Raw genomic sequence first — 16,666 nt, forward strand, 5'->3', positions numbered from 1 at the left:
CAGTTTTGTGTAACTCACGCGGTACTGGTTTTGTCATCTCTCTTACCAAAGTGTTAAAAACATTTGACATCGTTCTTCCAAGTCTTCACAACACCCCTGTGAGGTAGGTGGTATGGACCCATTCTACAGATGGGGAGGTCTAGGCACGGAAAGGTTTAGTGACTCCTTGAAAGCCAGGTGGCGTGGTGTAGCAGCGCTCCAGCCAGGCGCTGACGCTGCCTTCGATCCACGCTCCAAGGGCGCCACCGCAGGGCTTCATGGACAGAAGTCACACTGAGACCAAGTTCCTCTCTCTAATCCAGAATTCAACAAGTGCGTCAGAGCTCGTATGTCTGACTCGTAAAGCCAACCACTCTCCCCAAACTTGAAAAACAAAAGTAGTGACTAAATCTCAGCTCTATTTTTTTCATGAGTCAACTTGCTGGAAATTTATAGTTGCTTATGCTCAAACCCCTTCGGAAGACAGTCTGAAATGGCATTAGGGATGATGGAAGTTTGAGAACAGACCATAGGAATCAATGGTTAATACATTTAAGTCAAAACACAAAAATATAAGCTATGGTAAAATAAGAATAAACCCCAAATAAACAGACAGCAGTATTTCTCAATGTTTGACAATGCCTTGCACAGAGCAGGTGTCCAGGAAGCATTTCTTGGATAAAGGACGAATGACCCATCTTTGACATGCCTGTCACTGGTAACGCCAGGCCCTTTTGGAAGGAGAGCAGGCGCCAGGACCCTAGGAAAGCCACAGGGGCCCACTGTCTCCCTGGCGCGGAGAGCCTTGGTAACCTGAAGCCTCAGCCAGGACTGGGGGCATCCATGCTGCCTTTCTGCCGAATAAAGGGTGAGGCTCATACACTGTGTTAAGTCCACTTTGAGTTTATACTGCTATTTTTAAAAAATAGGTAAGTAAATAGGATGAGATATGTGAGGAACCGAAGGAAGCATCTTAAACTGTAGAGAAGCTCACGCATGTAGGGACGGAAATAAGGAGGTTCAAGCTGTGTTGTCTGTGTTTTTCGGTTAAAGTGAGGATTCTGAATGTGTCTCTAACACTAATAAGCCCGTGCGCCCCTTCCTGCGGCAGGCGCCTCACTCACGTGAGGGGGAGCTCACCTCTCTCCCCAGGGGTCTTGGTTATAACTCAACACCCCCAGCCTCGTGGAGGGCTGAAGTGTGGCCTAGGCACTCCCCAGGCACGTCTGGGGGCGCTGCTGGGTATTGCTGTTATTTGCTTCTTGTCCACCTTTAATCTACATCCTACCTTGATTCAGCCCAAGAGCAGGCTGCTCCAGGGCGGTGGGGAGTAGGGGGGTTGGGGGGGGGTTCCTTTGGTCCTAAGGCCTTCTGACCATTTGATTTTGAGTGATATTCCAGAAGAATAATTGGTGACATAGAAAATGATTAAGAAAATCCATTCTGCAGAGTGGTCGACAGGAGGCAGTTCTGTCCCCAGGCTGCGAGGAGCGGGAGGCCCCCGGCCTGGCCTGGGCCACCCTGGGCCTGTCATAGCTCCACCTTGACCCCTTTTATGAAAGGCAGGCCCGTGGGCACCCGCTTCTTATACTCCAGGTACTCCTCTCCGAAAAAGTGGATCAGCGAGATTTCTTCCTCCTCTGTCCGGTCGCGGAAGAACCGCCACACTGTCAGAGCATAGCTCACCCCACAGATGGGGTTACACAGCATCACCTGAGGAGGGAGCACAGCGTTAGTGGGCCAGGGCCAGTGTGATTCCACACCGTGAACCTGAAGGGCATCAGCCGCTCTCCAACACCCACAGAGGACTTCCTGTCAAGGGCCCCAAGAGACTCTCGAGATATGTGACTGGGGTCTTGGAGACCCTGAGCCCAGGGCCAGAGCACCATGAACCGAAATCACTTTCATAACAGAACTGAACACTCATTGCTGTAGCTTTGGCTGGTCTGCTTTTCTCTTGTTCCTCTTACCTGACAGGTACCTAAAAATTACAAGGGCGACCCCATGTGTGAATTCCCGTTGTAAGCACCACTGCCTTCCTGCATGGCTCCCAGCTTGTCCACTTCCTGCCCCGACCCAACACCTGGGGACCTGCTCCCTCCCACCCCACAGCTCCCTGGTCCTCTGCCCCCAGCTCAGCCTCCCCATGCACACTGTACACTGTCCTCCCTCGAAACACTCCCCCTGCTCAGAAAGCACCGAGCCATCAATCGTGCCTCCTTAGCTCAGCTCAGGAAGCCTTCTGACCTCCCCTCCCCAACCCTGCCCGGGATGTGTTTCCCTCCGTGGGTGACCAGACCTCACTTCTTATTCTCACCACTGTTTACTGAGTGTCTCCTGTGTTCCCAGCATGAGCCAAGCCCTTTACCACCGACCAGTAAGCCACTCAAGCCCCGGAGCAAGCCTCTGAGGTGGTGCTGCCACCCTACTTAAGGGAGGCCAAGGAGTGAACGTCAGAGTTGGGACCCACCCACCCAGCAGGCGCGTGAGGCCTCTCAGCACACCCTACAGTGGGTCTTCCCACTCTTAGGCCACGGCCCACCATGGAGCCGAAATCAATCCCCTGCATCAGAAACAGCATCACAAACACTAACAAGCTAGAACACAGCATGTTTTGTACACAGGCAGGGTAAGGGCTGTTTCAGAAAAGATTTATTCTATATTCACATACACCTGTGTGCTGGGTCACAGTGTAAAAAGATCTACAGTTAAAGAGGTGTGAAAACCTCTTGAGGGACTTCCCTGGTGGTCCACTAGTTAAGAATCCGCTTTCCCACTCAGGGGATGTGGGTTCGATCCCAACAGGAAGCTAAGACCTCACATGCCACAAGGCAACTGCTGAGCCCACAACTAGCGGTCGGTGTGCACGGCAACGGAGATTCCCCAGGACACAGCAAAGAGCCAGCATGCCACACCTGAGACCCGGCGTGCGCGTGCTCAGTTGCTCAGTCCTGCCCGACTCTGCGACCCCATGCACTGCGGCCCGCCAGGTTCCTCTGTCCATGGGAATTACCAGGCAAGAATACTGCAGTGGGTTGCCACTTCCTCCTCCAGGGGATCTTCCCGACCCAGGGATCGAATCTGGGTTTCCTGTGCTGCAGGCAGATTCTTTACTGACTGAGCCACCAGGGAAGATTCAACACAGCCAAATAAATTTAAAAAGGAAAACAAAACCTTGAGTCCTAGAGCACTTAGGTTTACTAGTCAGCATTTATGGCAAATTACATGATTCCTCTGCAATCAGTCTGTATCCAGAGAATGTGATTCTTAACACAAGAAGTTGCAGAAATGCACGTTTTTAAACGAATGCCACAGAAGAACCTGCCCCTTCTATACCACTGGGGGTCACCAGAGGGTCCCCAGGTACCAGCCTGCAATGGGATGCCTGGGGCCCAGACTGGATGTTCCCAAAGAGGTGATGAATCTTCTAAGCTCTACCCACATACTCTGGCCAAGTCCTTCTAGGTCTAAGAGAACAGATTCAACAGACAACTGTCCAGAAATAAGGCTCAGTCTGCAGCCTAAGACCCAGCAAACCTCCATTACTCACGTTAAACATGACACACGACTCTGGGCTCACTAATGTGCTGTGTGTGTGCTGTGCTGTGTGCTAAGTCACTTCAGTTGTGTCTGACTCTTTTTGACCCCATGGACTGTAGCCCGCCAGGATCCTCTGTCCATGGGGATTCTCCAGGCAAGAATATTGGAGGGGGTTGCCGTGCCCTCCTCCAGGGGATCTTCCACACCTAGGGATCAAACCTGCATCTCTTATGTCTCCTGCATTGGCAAGGCAGGTTCTTTACCACTAGCGCCATCAGGGCTCATTAATAGCAGCTTCTAATGAAAATCAGCTAAGCTGCCCCTTGAGTGGCAGAGGGCTCTCCCCACATCTGCATCTCTGTCCGCACCCCACTGGGTGAAGCTCCAAATCTAAGTTAAAGAGGTAGAAAAGGGGTACGAAAGATGGGGCAACAGCACCCAGAACTGCCGAGAGTTTACAAGTTTGGAACACCCAGGTTTAAGTATACAGCAAAAAATGTTAAAGACTAAATCAGTTCTTTTGACTTTTATTCAATTATCACTTGAAACACAGCAGGGAACATGTGTACCTATATAAAAAGGACCAGGACTTCCCTGGTGGCCCAGTGGTTAACAATCTGCCTGCCGACGCAGATAGGGTTCTATCCCTGGTCTGGGAAGACTCCACATGCCTCAAGCAACTAAGCCCGTGCGCCGCAACTACTGTGCTCTAGAGCAGACAGAGCTCCACAAGAGCAGCCACCCCAGTGAGAAGCCCAAGCACCACAAGGAAGGGTAGCCCCTGCTCCCTGCAGCTAGAGAAAGCCCACGAGCAGCAAAGGATATCCAGAGCAACCAAAAACAAATAAATTCATAAAAATTAAAAATAAAAAAAGGACGAACAGGTAATTCTCTGGTGGTCCAGTGGTTAGGACTCTGCTTTTATTGTCTAGGGCCCAGGTTCAACCCTGGTCAAGGAACCCCTGGTCCCACAGGCCACACGGCACCACCAATAAATAAATAAATAAACACAATATTTTAAAAAGAAAAGGTGGGGGAGAACCAACAACTTTGTAAATACACTGAAATCCACTGAATCGTATACTCTGAAATGGTGAATTTCACAGTATTTGAATTATTTGTAAATACACTAAAATCCACTGAATCATACACCCTGAAATGGTGTTTTACGGTATTTGAATTATCTGTCGATTTAAGATATTATTTTTAAAAACTTTAAAGGGGAATGGCATTGATTCTGACACCATACCTGGGTTCCAATACTCCAGTAAAACCACCCGACGTAAGACGGATGCCGGAACCAAGCGTATACTCCGCTGGTCACCAGAGTATGGGTTTCTGACTTTTCATTCTGCACCACGTGGTTGAAATTGGAACCAGCTGTAAACATTGCTGCTTTCCTCAGACACTCTCCAAATACTACCATCAGCAGCCCCATGGCGCTGATCCAGGTGATCTGCTTCAGTTCTGCAGGACAGAGATGGTGACAAAGGGGGAGTGAAGACCCTGGACCACTGAGCTCTCCCTCTGAGGCTTAAAATTAACCTATTTCCAAAGACTGGGGCACTAGAAAACATGCTGGGGATGGGGGGTCAGCATCGGTGATTACACTGAAGCTTAATGATAAGCAAAACACAGCCCCCAAAGCTGTGCTGTTCATCCAGTTACTCTGAAGCACCAACAGTCCAGTTAGAGCATTGAGAAAAGAGCTGATGGGCTCCCATCCTTCCTCTGGGGACAAGAGCAGCTAAGTGAAACAAAGAAGGCTCAGCATTTCCCACCTTGGCCCTCTACTGAATCTGAGGAACTAGATGTATGTTATTTAAGTTGTTGCACAAAGTTCAACGTCAGAGTAGCTACCAGATGCAGTGGTTTTTGCTAGTAAACATTTTCATATGAAATTTCTCAAGTCACAGAAAATGAACAGATCCAGACCCCCTGATTATAAAACTGGGTTACAGCTATCAGAGGCTGAAACTTCATGTTAGATGGTGCAAACTATGTCTCACAGGGCTTAAAGTGAAAGGTCAACATGTCCCCCATTCAAAATCCAGAGATGGAATTCACAGGCGAAGCTCGCCCTTTATAAAGAGCTTAGTGAGGATACAGATCTGGGGAAAATCACTCAGAGAGATTAGACCTGGGAGGTGAAGCCAGGCCACTGTCCTCAGGCCCCCATGGAAGCCGCCCATCTCCCCTGGAGAGGAAGGGCAGGACACACTGACCTGGCCAGAAGATATTCTCAAGTGTGAACTCTATCCAAGAAGAAAGGGCCGCGACTGTGTACTCCAGGCTGTGATTCAGGAGAAAGGAATCCAAGGACAGGCTCTTGGGGTTATTGACTGCTGTGACTAAATATTCAGAATAGTGGAACAATGACAGGGAGCACATATACCTATTTTAAAACAAAAAGAACATAAGGTAAGTTGAGGCAAGAGAATTAAGTTAGCCATAGGTCCAAGTGCTGATTTGTTCTGAACTGTCCCTGAATTATCTGATGATATTCTCTTGTCACCTGAGAGTGGATATCAGGCACAGGCACCCACCTTACTCCCGAGGTTTGCAGAAAGTGGGGTTGTAAAGGGACTACGTCTTTGAATATCACAGGAGGAGGGGAAAAAAAAGAAAAACATAGGTTAGGAAGGCATTATGGGCCTTCTGCCTTAAAAAAAAAATGACATTACACACAGTAAAACATGGAAGGGGGGAAGTATCAAAATAAAGTAGTGATGTATGTCGAATACAAAAATCCAAAAAACCGAAATAATTCCAGCAAAGGAAGATTAGATGGCTCAGAGTATCGACAATAGGAGATAAAGCTTTTTACCTGGAAGCCACTGGTTCATATCCAGGTCAGGGACTAGAAGGCTCAAGGGACTGAAATCATAGTGTAGGGAAAATCCTACACAGGCCGTGGGGGAAGCATTAGATGTGACCTAATAGAAATTAGAGACGGAAAAGGCCTGTGAAGACGAGCCAGAGCCTTGCCCCTTCCTGTCACTGAGGACCAAGACCCTCTTTCTGGGAAGGGCTGGTCACATTACTGAAGGTGCGGTGGATGAGGACACCTACGGGGAGGATGCCACGAGAGACCTGCTTCTACCTGCGAGGTCCAGGATGCAGGAATCTAGGAAGCTAGAGGCCTCAATCCCTCAGAACCCTCACTAGCCTTCAGCCAGCCAGGGATGCGGGACCATCACTACTGACCCTCTGATCCACCCACCCTTGACTCACAACTATGGTTCCCAAAGCACTTCTTACCAGCCAAAGTGATTCCAGGAAGACTGGCTAAAACTTAGCAGCACTCCACAGCCAAACACAAAGCCAAGGAAACAGGCTCGGATGGCTATCTGAAACGGACCCAAAAGAGGCTCAGTCACCTGGCTGTTCAGAGCATATGTCCTACTTCCTGGCCTAAGTAGGCCACCACCAAGTCCATTGAGTCGACTTGCTCAGAGGTTAAAGGGGTGAAGCAGGGCTGCCTGGACTTAATCCCAAACTCACCTCTCTCTGTGGCCTTAGGCCAAGTTACTTAACCTCTCTGCACCTGGGCTTCTCCATCTACACATGGGGATGACCACAGTACCTACCTTTGAGGACTCCTGTGAGAATGACCCATGTAAAGTACTTAAGAGGAAGTGCTATAGAAGTTTTTAGCTACCATTACTATTAGGATTGTTATTATTCAGGGCTGTGGGAAAACAGCGTAAACCTAGCGTATTGGCCGGATTCTCCCAAGTCCACGCAGCGAATCCAGTCGGGACAGCCAGGACTCCGCGCCCAGCCCCTTCCACGTTACTGCGGGGGCCTCTGACCTCAGACTTGACAGTAGGTAGGTAGTTCTCCACACCTCAAATTACATAAAAGAACTCGTGGGCCCGCTCACTCCCACCCCACGCGCTCATCTGCCGCAGCTGCTGAACCGCGCCAACTGCAATTTTCCACCCACTCCGCCGGGCGGAGGGGGCCCGCACCCCACGCCCCCCAGGACTGACGGGGAGGGCGCCCTCCCGCCGCCTGAACTCGCAACTGCTTAAGAACACGGCCGGAGGAGGCAGCCCCTCTCGCGGGCCGCGCTGTCGGCCGACCTGGACCTAGTCCCCGGCGGGATACAGTGCCCATTCGCGACGCCCAGCCCGCCCGGCCCCCAGCCCCGCCCCGGCCCTCGGCCCGGCCCGCACCTGGTACCGCGGCGGCCGGTAGAGCAGCAGCAGCAACGCGTTGAGCCCGGCCACGTAGAGCGCCAGCCCGGTGCGGCCCTGCAGGCCGGCGCGCGTGAGCAGCGGCAGCGCGAGCACCGAGGCGCCCAGCAGGAAGGTGGCGAGGCTGAGGCGCGCCTCGGAGCCCGGCGGAGCCCGCGCCGCGCAGCCTGCCATGGCGCAGGGAGGCGGTCAAGCCGGCGGCTGCGCCGGCTGTAGCCCTGGGAAACCTGCCCGCCGCGCCTGCGCACTGCGCCGCCGACGCCGGCCGCGAAGGGGAGCCGCCCGGACTTGCACGCTGCGGGCAAGCTCTCGCGATACCGCCGCGCCGCGTGGCTGGGGCCTGAATTTGGCGGGAGCGCCCCGCCCCGCGGCCCCGCCCCACTGTGCCCCCAACCGGAACTACCTGACCCAGGCGGGGCGGAGGGGGGCGCCGGAGGGGGGCGCCGCGGGGAGCCTGGGTCCTGAGCCGAGAAGTCACCACCGGTGTCTGCCAGGAGTCAGCCCCAAACTTCAGGATGTCCCTTATCCGGAAAAATCACATGAAATCTATAGCTTTCTCCTCTCCCCGGCTGTGTGGTCCCCTGCGAAACCGACACTTGGGCATGCAAAGCGCGAGCCGGCGATCCGCCTCCACCCAACCCTGCCCGGCCGGCCCCGCAAGGTCCGCGCGCAGGGACCGCCTTGCCCTCGGCAGGGTCTCCAAGCGCCCCGCTGGGGGCCCTTGCGGCATTCACGAGAGGATGACCGCCCACTTCACTTCGTGTCGGGGGAGAATGTTGGCCAACGGTTGAAATCCTCAGGACGTTATTTTATAGGACAGAATGAAAAACTTTTCAGTGTGATCCTCACTTCACTTGGGAAAAACAAAAGTATACGGATGAACCTGGGAAAATGATTGGAATAGAAGCCAAAATTATTTCACAGCAGTAATCTTCTAGTGGTAGGGGAACTCTGGGAGACTTTAGCTATCTTTTTTATATGGTTTCTGTATTTCCCATATGGCCCAAATCAATATATATTATTTTATAATTAGAAATTGCTCTTTTTTTTTGGATTTTCCTGGCTGGCGGTCCACACTTCCAATGCAGGGGGCCAATGTGCCATCCCTGGTCAGGGAACTAAGATCCCGCATGCCAAGTCACAGCAAAAAAAGAAACTAAAGAAAAATTGTTCCTTTTTGGAAGGGTAAATGCCTCCACTTCGGGTGATGGATGGATGATGGAGGAGAAGGGCAAGTAAGCAAATGACTAGAATAAATTACTATGGGATGAGAGTGAGGCCGGAACCAAGTGAGGATAGAGCAGGAATGAGAGGGACCCCGAGGAGAGACCCATGGGAGGGGTAGGAGTCTGCCTGGGAGAGTTGGTACTGGCAGCCTGCGGCTGGAAATGAGAGCAAGGGCAGCTACAGGAGAAGAGAGGGAGGGAGGGGACAGAGTCTGCAAACACAGAGGCAGGAGGAAGCCAGCCTGAAGCAGGATAGGGGACAGGCCCCAGGGGAAGCTGGAACCTAGAGCAGTGGGGCAGCGAGCAATATGCCCGGCCCACCTAGTGGTCAGCCCAGCCTGCATCTGAGGCTCTGGCCACCCTACCCTTCTCTGTCTTTGTGGAACCTGGCAGGAGGCCTCATGTCTGGACAGCTGGGTTCAGGGGAGGATGGAGAGTCTGGCTCAGCAGCTTTGTAACCTTGGGCAAGGCACCTCGATGAGCCTCAACTTTCTGTGAAATGGGGATCCTGACTCCAATCTCCTGTTGATAATCTGTAAGCCCAGTATCTAAAAGGTGCTCAGAAGACATTTGCTAAACTCAGTAGATGGGGACTGAAAGAAGATTTAATGTTTTAAAAATCTAATGTCACCCAGTTGCAGTGTCATGTGGGAAGGAAGCCTGGGCCTTTTCTGGGGGTTGAGAGCAGGGATTCTTGCCACTGCCCCCAGTTTCTACCAGCTCCCCGACTCAAGACCTCTCTAGCATCGCCAGGACACCTCACGGCCACTAGAGGGTGCTTATTGCATCTTCACTCCTGGGAGTGAGTTTGGTCCTAGGGTAGAGGGCTGCTCCCAGGAAGCTCCCTTTCTAGCCAGTGGCCTCAGCTTTCCACGCAGACTAGTGGATCTGATTTGCCCCAGGGACAGTTCCTGTTCTGGGGGAGGTGCACAAAATAACATGTAATCCAGACTGGAGGGCTTGAGCAACTGTCTCTTCTCTGTCCATCAGTTTCCCTTGGACCATACATCTCCATCATTCTCATCGTGGAGAAGGGAGAAAGAACGGGGAGATCATCCCCTCCCAGGTGGGGCCAGACTAGGGGTGCAGGGGAATTTTTAGAAGTCACTAGAGCCTGGAGAAGGAAATGGCAACCCACTCCACTATTCTTGTCTTGAGAATTCCAGAGACAGAGGAGCCTGGTGGGCTACAGTCCATAGCGTCCCAAAGAGTCATACACGACAGACACTACTAGAGTTCTGAATCTGTCAGGACCCAGGGTTCACAGGGGAGTGATGGAAGGTAAAGGCAAGTAATCAAATGTGTGCATGCACTGACATAGACCCAGAGAAACAGAGTCACATGGAGATACACACAGGCACACAGAGGAAGAGTAACTCACACAGATACAGACAGAAACTCAAACAGAGATCTGATCAAACAGGTTTTGCCACCAGAGAGGAAAGGGAGCTAATCAGACAAGTCCATTCACCACCCAGCTCTCCAAGTGTCCCTCCAGTTTGTCATCCGCCAGGATAAAGGATCAGCACACGTACAAAAGAAAATAAAGAAAAACTGCTCAGCCTGAAGATGCCTTGCTTGTTTTTGTTTTTTTCCTCCCACCTCTAAATAACCATTTGAATGTGTTTTGTTCTAGGAGCTGTAAGGCATGTACAAAGGGACCCCTTTCTCATGCAGGAAGGTCCTTCTCTGGGGCCTCCCTTCCCCACCCGACCCCCAGCCAGCCACCCACCCACCAGCTGAGGTGGCTTTCCATCCTGGGCCCAACAAGAGTTTTAAAGAGCGAGCCCTTTAAAGAACCATATCGACTTTTCCAAGTTAAATTGCAGGCTGAGATGAAATTAGGCTCCCTTTTTTCAAACAGGGTTGCTTTATTAAGTAAGAGGAATTGTAGCAAGGTCGGCGGGGGGGGGGGGGGTTGCTGCAGAGCAAGTAGGAGACAGGGGCAAGGATGGGTGCTAACCAAGCACCTCCATCCACACCACCTTCCCAGGATGAAAAGCTGACTCCTGTCCAAGCGTGACACCGAGTCGGAAACAGCTTGGGAACTCTGCCTCTCCCTCCTTCCTGCTGGTGGGTCTCCAGTCAGGCGGTCAGACATTGTCAGAGAGGTCTCCTGGGACTCCTTGTCACTCACAGGCCTCTGCCCCATCCACTTTTCACACAGAGGCCAGGAGAGGCCTATCCAGTGTGGCTGCAGCTCACTCTAACCCTCCAAAAGCTTTTTTTCCTTTCCCTTCCTCTGGCCTCTCCCTGCTCCAGGCATGAAAGCCCCCTCCCCACAGTCTGGTAAATGACTTGTAATTTATGAGCACATCAGTCCAAAGTGCATAAGTCATATGGGCACAAAGGGGCCGGGTAAATATTTAAAGATTAGAGCCAGCTGGGGAGAAGCACAAAGGCCTGGGACAATGAGGGTCTCCGGGAATTCGCTCTCTCCGCTTTGGGCCAGCCGGGTTCAGTGTTGATGCACTCACCGGAGTCCCAGCCTTTGTGCCCCGGAGGGCCCTCTGCTGCCTGGCTATTCGGAGTCCTAACCCTGCTAAAGAGAGTTAAACAATCGCAGCCTCTCCAACCCCATCTGGAGACAATTGGCTGAGTCATTTTGGCGCTTTTGCTGTGTCTCAATAGTTAATTACATGGAGCCATCACTTCATTCCATTTTGAAATACATTGTGGGAGGGGGAGGGGTACGCACTTTTCTCCCTCCAGTCACTGCACCAGGGGCAGCCTCCACAGCACCGCCGGTTAGGGTAGCTTTACATGCCTAGGGACTGCAGGAAGGAAGAGGTTCCCACCCAGGGCCCTCGAGAGGCTGCATCATTCTGTGATGTTCTTTCTTTTGCCAAAGTCGTAAAACCAAATCGAAGAAGGGAGGACAAAAGCACAGGTCACTTGTGGCCTTAAATTCCCCAGCCTGAGGAAGCAACTGGCATTGAGTAGCCCTGGAAGGCCCCCAACACTTCCCTGGGCTATAGAAGGAATTTTTCCTGAATGAGCAACTGAGGCCTCTGTCCTCTGCCCCACTCCACAATCTCCGCAGGGCTCTGCCTGGACTTGTGCTCTTTTCCAAGCCCTCTGGGAACCCCAGAGGCTAAAGATGGAAAGGGAGTCAGTGGCCTACATCCCGGCTTGCATAAGTCCGGTTTCTAAGTTGGTCTATGCCCTTACCGGCAGCCCGAGGGTGCTTGGTTCTGCTTGCTCTCAGGGAACTAAGTGAAGAAGTGAACCCGCTGCCTCTCCCTCTACCTGGAAAAAAACGCCTCCCCCGCCTCTGCGCGCCCTCGGAGCCTGGCCTGCCCGAGGGTGTCTAGGATGCCCAGACGCAAAACTTGCAAACACACCTGCGGGTCCCTAGCCTGGGTCTCCAAGCAGCATCTCGATGGAGACTCCTGTCTTTCCCAGTGACCTTGCCAAATGCAAAAATCTGCCTTTAACTTAGTGGGGGAACCTGCTGTCAGAAGACAGAGCCTGAATTAAGGGTAAAGGGTGGCTAGGGTAAGGGTGGCTGAAAACACTCTGAAGATGGGGGAGTGGGGAAGGTGAGATAGAATTTGCACGGAGATCTCCTTTCAGTCTTGAGTCCTGTGCGATCCTCAACCAGCTTAGTCAAGGTTGATGGCAAGGATGGTGGCAAGAAAGCCGCGCGAGGACCCGGGCAAGCCCAGAAAATGAGGGAGGCGAGTCAGTCTAGGTGGGGAGATGCCGGCCTGAGGACCTCCTGAGGGGGAGGGGACGCAGCGGGCAGTGCTGGGGTAGGGGTGGGGAATGAAGGTGAGGGTAGGGGCAGCCTAGGTGGAGGCCCGTTAAGCCGGCGGGGGCGGAGCTTAACCACTCGAATTCCTCCAGGGCCGCCCTGGGCTGCCTGGGCCGGCTTTGCCTCCCGCAGCCAGAGCAGAACATTGCGAATTAGCGCATTTTGCGGTCAATTTTCCACTGCTTAAGAAACACTAAGCCACCCAAGTGAGCGGCCCCACCCAGCGCGGCCAAGATCTTAAGGCACGGGCTCTAGAGGAGTGTTTGGCTCTAGGAACTGCGGATGCCTGGGTGCAGGCGGGGGCATCTTGTGGGCCCCTTTATTGCGGCCCTAACTCTGGAGAGAGGGCGGGCCCGGTTCCCCCGCTGCTGGCCGCGATTGCTGCGCCGAGGGCCATTGGTTTGCTAATACCGCCGGCGCTGAAAGGCGCGGACGGCGGTCTATGGGGAGGGCTAGTAATTAGAGGACAAATTGCCCGGCTGCCCGCACTCCTCGAGAGCGGGGCGGGGGTGAGGGGACCGCCGGAGCGAGGCGCGCGCCCACCTTGGTGCAGGGAGCGGGGATGAGGGAGACCGCCGGAGCGAGGCGCGCGTCCTCCTGTGTGCAGATGTGCCGCAGCTGGAAGCCCGCGCGCAGCGGGGCGCCAGGAGTTTGGTCCCGAGGAGGCGGGCGCGGGCGCGGCTTTGTGGGGCCAGCACAATGCCCTTAACACTCGGCTGCCCTCTTTGTGCCCAGCCGCGCCTCCCGCCCCGAGGCACCTTTGTACCGCGCCGCCACCCGCCCCCCCGCGAGCCCCCAAGCCCGAGCGAGCGCGCGGAAGCCACTCGGGCCCCGCCGGCCCCGGCGCTTCAAAGCTGCCCGGCGCGTGCCAGCGCCCGCAGTTCAGCCGCGGCCCCGCGTACCGCCCGGGGCCCGGCCCGGTCCCGATCTGAACTAAGGGCCCTGCGGCCGGGGAGGAAGAACACTTCAGAGCCACGGTCACCAAGCTTCTGACTGAAAGGAGGGAGGGGCGCGATTCTCCACGCTGCTTGGCGCCTAGGAACGCCGCTGCCGGGCAGGGCCGGTCAATACCCCGAGCGGGGGTGGATGTCAGAGAGGATGCTCCGGCTCTAGGGAGTTGGGGGCCCACCAAGGACCCAGCAATTTCCCCTCCCCCTCATTGCAAAGGCCAGGTTGTAAAGTCATCAGCAGCAGGGCTCCTGTACTGAACTTTTGGGTCCTTGTGACTTCCCCATCGCCCTCACAAGCAGCAGTAGGGGGCTGCATGTTCATGAACTGAGGCCAAGAGAACTCAGTCAAGGGAGATGTGTAGGTTTGAACCCAGGGACTCCCCCGAATGGACAATTCCCGTCCCTCGCTAGTGTAGTCCAGTTGCTGAAGCCCAAGCAGGGATTGCCCAGGAGTCTTGCTGGAGCACCTAGCCGCTGCTGGCATGGGGCCTCCTCCTCTGAGCTTGAGTCTTCAGCCTGAATAATGAAGAAGGCGTTGGCATCTTGGGCCTCCAGTGATGCGCTCTCTGGAGGCTCAGTGGTCTTCCTCACCCCCACCTCCCACTTGTTGGGACCCTGAGAAGGCTAAGGGGCAGGGGTTGGGGGAATAAATTCCCAGGCCTTCCCTGTAAGGGAACAGAGACTGAATCGTCCAGCCTGAAGACTCAGGACTGGAGGAAGGAGAAGCTATTCTGACTGCCCTGTCCTGAGGCTGCCTGCAGCTTGCCCCTCCCCAGCTTGAAGAGAGTGGTTTAGGTCCTAATAGGGCCAGAGGGCCCCTGAGCCCAGTCTGCACCCCAGCACAGTACCTCTCCCAGTCCCGAGGTCCCAGCGAAGAGGAGGCTGGCTGTGGCCCCGAGGGTGGGCTGCACGCTTTAATGAGACACATGTTGCTGCGTGGCCCCTGCGGGCCCGGCTTTCAGTGGCCACAGGCAGAAAATCGCTGTATTGTCCCAACATTAGGGAGACTAATACGGTGTCGCCAGTGGCCAGAGCGTGAAGCCGGAGGAAAGGCCTCACTGGTGGGCACTCCCAGCCTCTGTATCTTCATCAGGCCAGAGGAGGCCCGGTGCTCAGTCACCATCATTAACAGGGCCTGCAGCCAGCTGGGCTCTTGGACCTCCCCCAGTGGGCTTGTTGGTGAGGCCCAGAACCTAGGGAGACTGGGACGGTACAGGGTTTGGAGAGCATGGGCATGGGAAGGAATCTCAGACTCAGGAAGAGGTGAGGATGAGAGGGATAAAGGAAAGACTGGAGGTGAGGCCTGGGCTAAGGGGAGAAAACAGGCAGAGAGAGGTGGGGAACTTGCTTGTTTGTCCCCCTCTCACCCCTCCCCCTCGGGGTTCCACTCGTCCAGGAGCGCCTCATTGACATGTAAACGAGGGTTCCATATAAAGGTGGTGCTGCCTCCAGCGGCTCCGCTAGGACAACATGGGCACTCAGCTCGAGACCCAGGGCAGCTCTGGCGGCCCCACTGGCAACTTCCGCAAGGTCTGGGGTTCTGAGGGTTGCAGGGGTGAGGGGTAGGACAGAAGGTGCCCAGAGGGCCGAGGCTCTGCAGGTCATGTAACTACTGCTCACCCACAGGTCTCCAAGCCGCTGATGGAGAAGAAACGAAGGGCACGCATTAATGTGTCACTGGAGCAGCTCAAATCGTTGCTAGAGAAACACTACTCGCACCAGGTGAGACCGGGGACACGGTGGAGGTAGAGGGGGTGATATAATCCCCGGCCTCATTTGCTTGAACCCAGGCTGCCGTCCTAAGAGCCCTTTCCATGGACCCGCAGATTCGGAAACGCAAGTTGGAGAAGGCGGACATACTGGAGCTGAGTGTCAAGTACATGAAAAGCCTTCAGAACTCGGTGCAAGGTAGAGGGAGGACCTGGGAGGGTGGGGCAAGGGGCTGGAGGAGGGCTGGAGGGGTCAGAGCCATGGATTCTACAAGGCCAGATAAAGGAAAGATGAACAGAAAACCGCTCAGGGCGGCTGAGTGAGGAGGTATTGCTGTAAGTAGGGAGGCAGCAAAAGCCTGGCTGGCTGCAGACTTGTAATCCGAGTGAGTGAACGTCTGGACCCATGGCAGGGGATGAGTTTCGGCCTCCCCGCCCTCCCTCCCTAATCGTCCCTCTCTCTTCTCCCTCCTCTTCCTTTCCTCCTCTCCCTCCTCTTCCCTCCCTCCACACTTCTCCCCTCCCTTTCTCTCTCCTCTCTACATCTCTCTTTTCCTCCTCCACCTCCCTTGTTCTCCCCTCCTTTCAACATTTCTCTCGTCCGCTGCCCTCCCCCTAGGGCTCTGGCCGGTCCCCAGCGGAGTTGAGTACCCGTCGGGCTTCCGCGGCTGTCTGCCCGGCGTTAGCCAGCTTCTGCGGCGTGGAGAGGAGGGCGGCGCCGGTCTGCACGGCCTGCTGGTGCACGAGCGCGGGGGTGGCAGTACCATGGACAGCGCCAGTCCTGGCCCCGAGGCGCCCGCGCGGCGCGGCCCCTGCGCGCCCCCAATTTGGGCCCCTGCTCCGGCCGCCGGCGGATCGCGGTCCCCGCCACCCCGGCGCCTCCTCTCTGGCGGTCTCCCCGGCGCCTCCACCAGCATCCCGGCCCCGCAGTCGACTTCTCGCCGCTTCGCGGAGAGCCCGGAGCCGGGGCTGCGCTTGTGGCGACCCTGGTGAGGCTCAGATGCGGCCTCGGACTCAAGGGGACCCTCCTCTGGCCTGAGGACGCAGAGACTGTTTTGAACGGTCGGGACCCCAGTCGTCGGTTCTGGTCCCAGGACGGGGTGACCGGGAGGGGGCCGCGTCTCTGCTAACTCGGGGAAATACACGAAGCTATGATTGGACCGGGTTCTGAGCGTCTAGGCATAACCCCATCCTTGCCCCAGTCCTAGCTACTCAGGCTGGACCCGCTTTCTGCTCCTCCCACCCTCTAGTGGGGCTGGGAGGAGGTGTCCCGGGCTGCGCCCCTTTCCCAGGGCCCTCGGCG

At 54.9% G+C, this 16,666-nt stretch overlaps 2 protein-coding genes across 2 annotated transcripts; one reads left to right on the forward strand and one right to left on the reverse strand.

Moving 5' to 3' along the window:
* Positions 1–378: 378 nt before the first annotated feature.
* ICMT (isoprenylcysteine carboxyl methyltransferase) lies at positions 379–7,969 on the reverse strand. The gene is made up of 5 exons (XM_070385122.1): positions 7,701–7,969; positions 6,781–6,869; positions 5,745–5,914; positions 4,769–4,986; positions 379–1,692 (listed from the first exon to the last, which is right to left on the reverse strand). Exons 1-5 carry the CDS (start codon positions 7,893–7,895, stop codon positions 1,510–1,512), a joined length of 855 nt encoding a protein of 284 aa, XP_070241223.1. The 5' UTR covers positions 7,896–7,969; the 3' UTR covers positions 379–1,509.
* Positions 7,970–15,101: 7,132 nt separating this feature from the next.
* On the forward strand, positions 15,102–16,356 carry HES3 (hes family bHLH transcription factor 3). Its single transcript, XM_070384468.1, has 3 exons — positions 15,102–15,376; positions 15,481–15,562; positions 15,983–16,356. Exons 1-3 carry the CDS (start codon positions 15,296–15,298, stop codon positions 16,354–16,356), a joined length of 537 nt encoding a protein of 178 aa, XP_070240569.1. The 5' UTR covers positions 15,102–15,295.
* Positions 16,357–16,666: the final 310 nt, after the last annotated feature.

Source organism: Bos mutus, chromosome 16 (genome assembly GCF_027580195.1).
Source record: "Bos mutus isolate GX-2022 chromosome 16, NWIPB_WYAK_1.1, whole genome shotgun sequence".
NCBI classification, from domain to species: domain Eukaryota; kingdom Metazoa; phylum Chordata; class Mammalia; order Artiodactyla; family Bovidae; genus Bos; species Bos mutus.

What these genes read in the sequence shown, in the direction of transcription:
- ICMT (XM_070385122.1), bottom strand. Translation starts at nt 7,895, where the DNA reads ATGGCAGGCTGCGCGGCGCGGGCTCCGCCGGGCTCCGAGGCGCGCCTC. An exon ending in ACCGGCCGCCGCGGTACCAG is followed by an intron (nt 6,870 to 7,700) that starts GTGCGGGCCGGG and finishes GGTCCGTTTCAG; the next exon opens with ATAGCCATCCGAGCCTGTTT. An exon ending in ACTGGAGTATTGGAACCCAG is followed by an intron (nt 1,693 to 4,768) that starts GTATGGTGTCAG and finishes CTCCCTCCTCAG; the next exon opens with GTGATGCTGTGTAACCCCAT.
- HES3 (XM_070384468.1), top strand. Translation starts at nt 15,296, where the DNA reads ATGGAGAAGAAACGAAGGGCACGCATTAATGTGTCACTGGAGCAGCTC. An exon ending in AGAAACACTACTCGCACCAG is followed by an intron (nt 15,377 to 15,480) that starts GTGAGACCGGGG and finishes ATGGACCCGCAG; the next exon opens with ATTCGGAAACGCAAGTTGGA. An exon ending in CCTTCAGAACTCGGTGCAAG is followed by an intron (nt 15,563 to 15,982) that starts GTAGAGGGAGGA and finishes CCCTCCCCCTAG; the next exon opens with GGCTCTGGCCGGTCCCCAGC.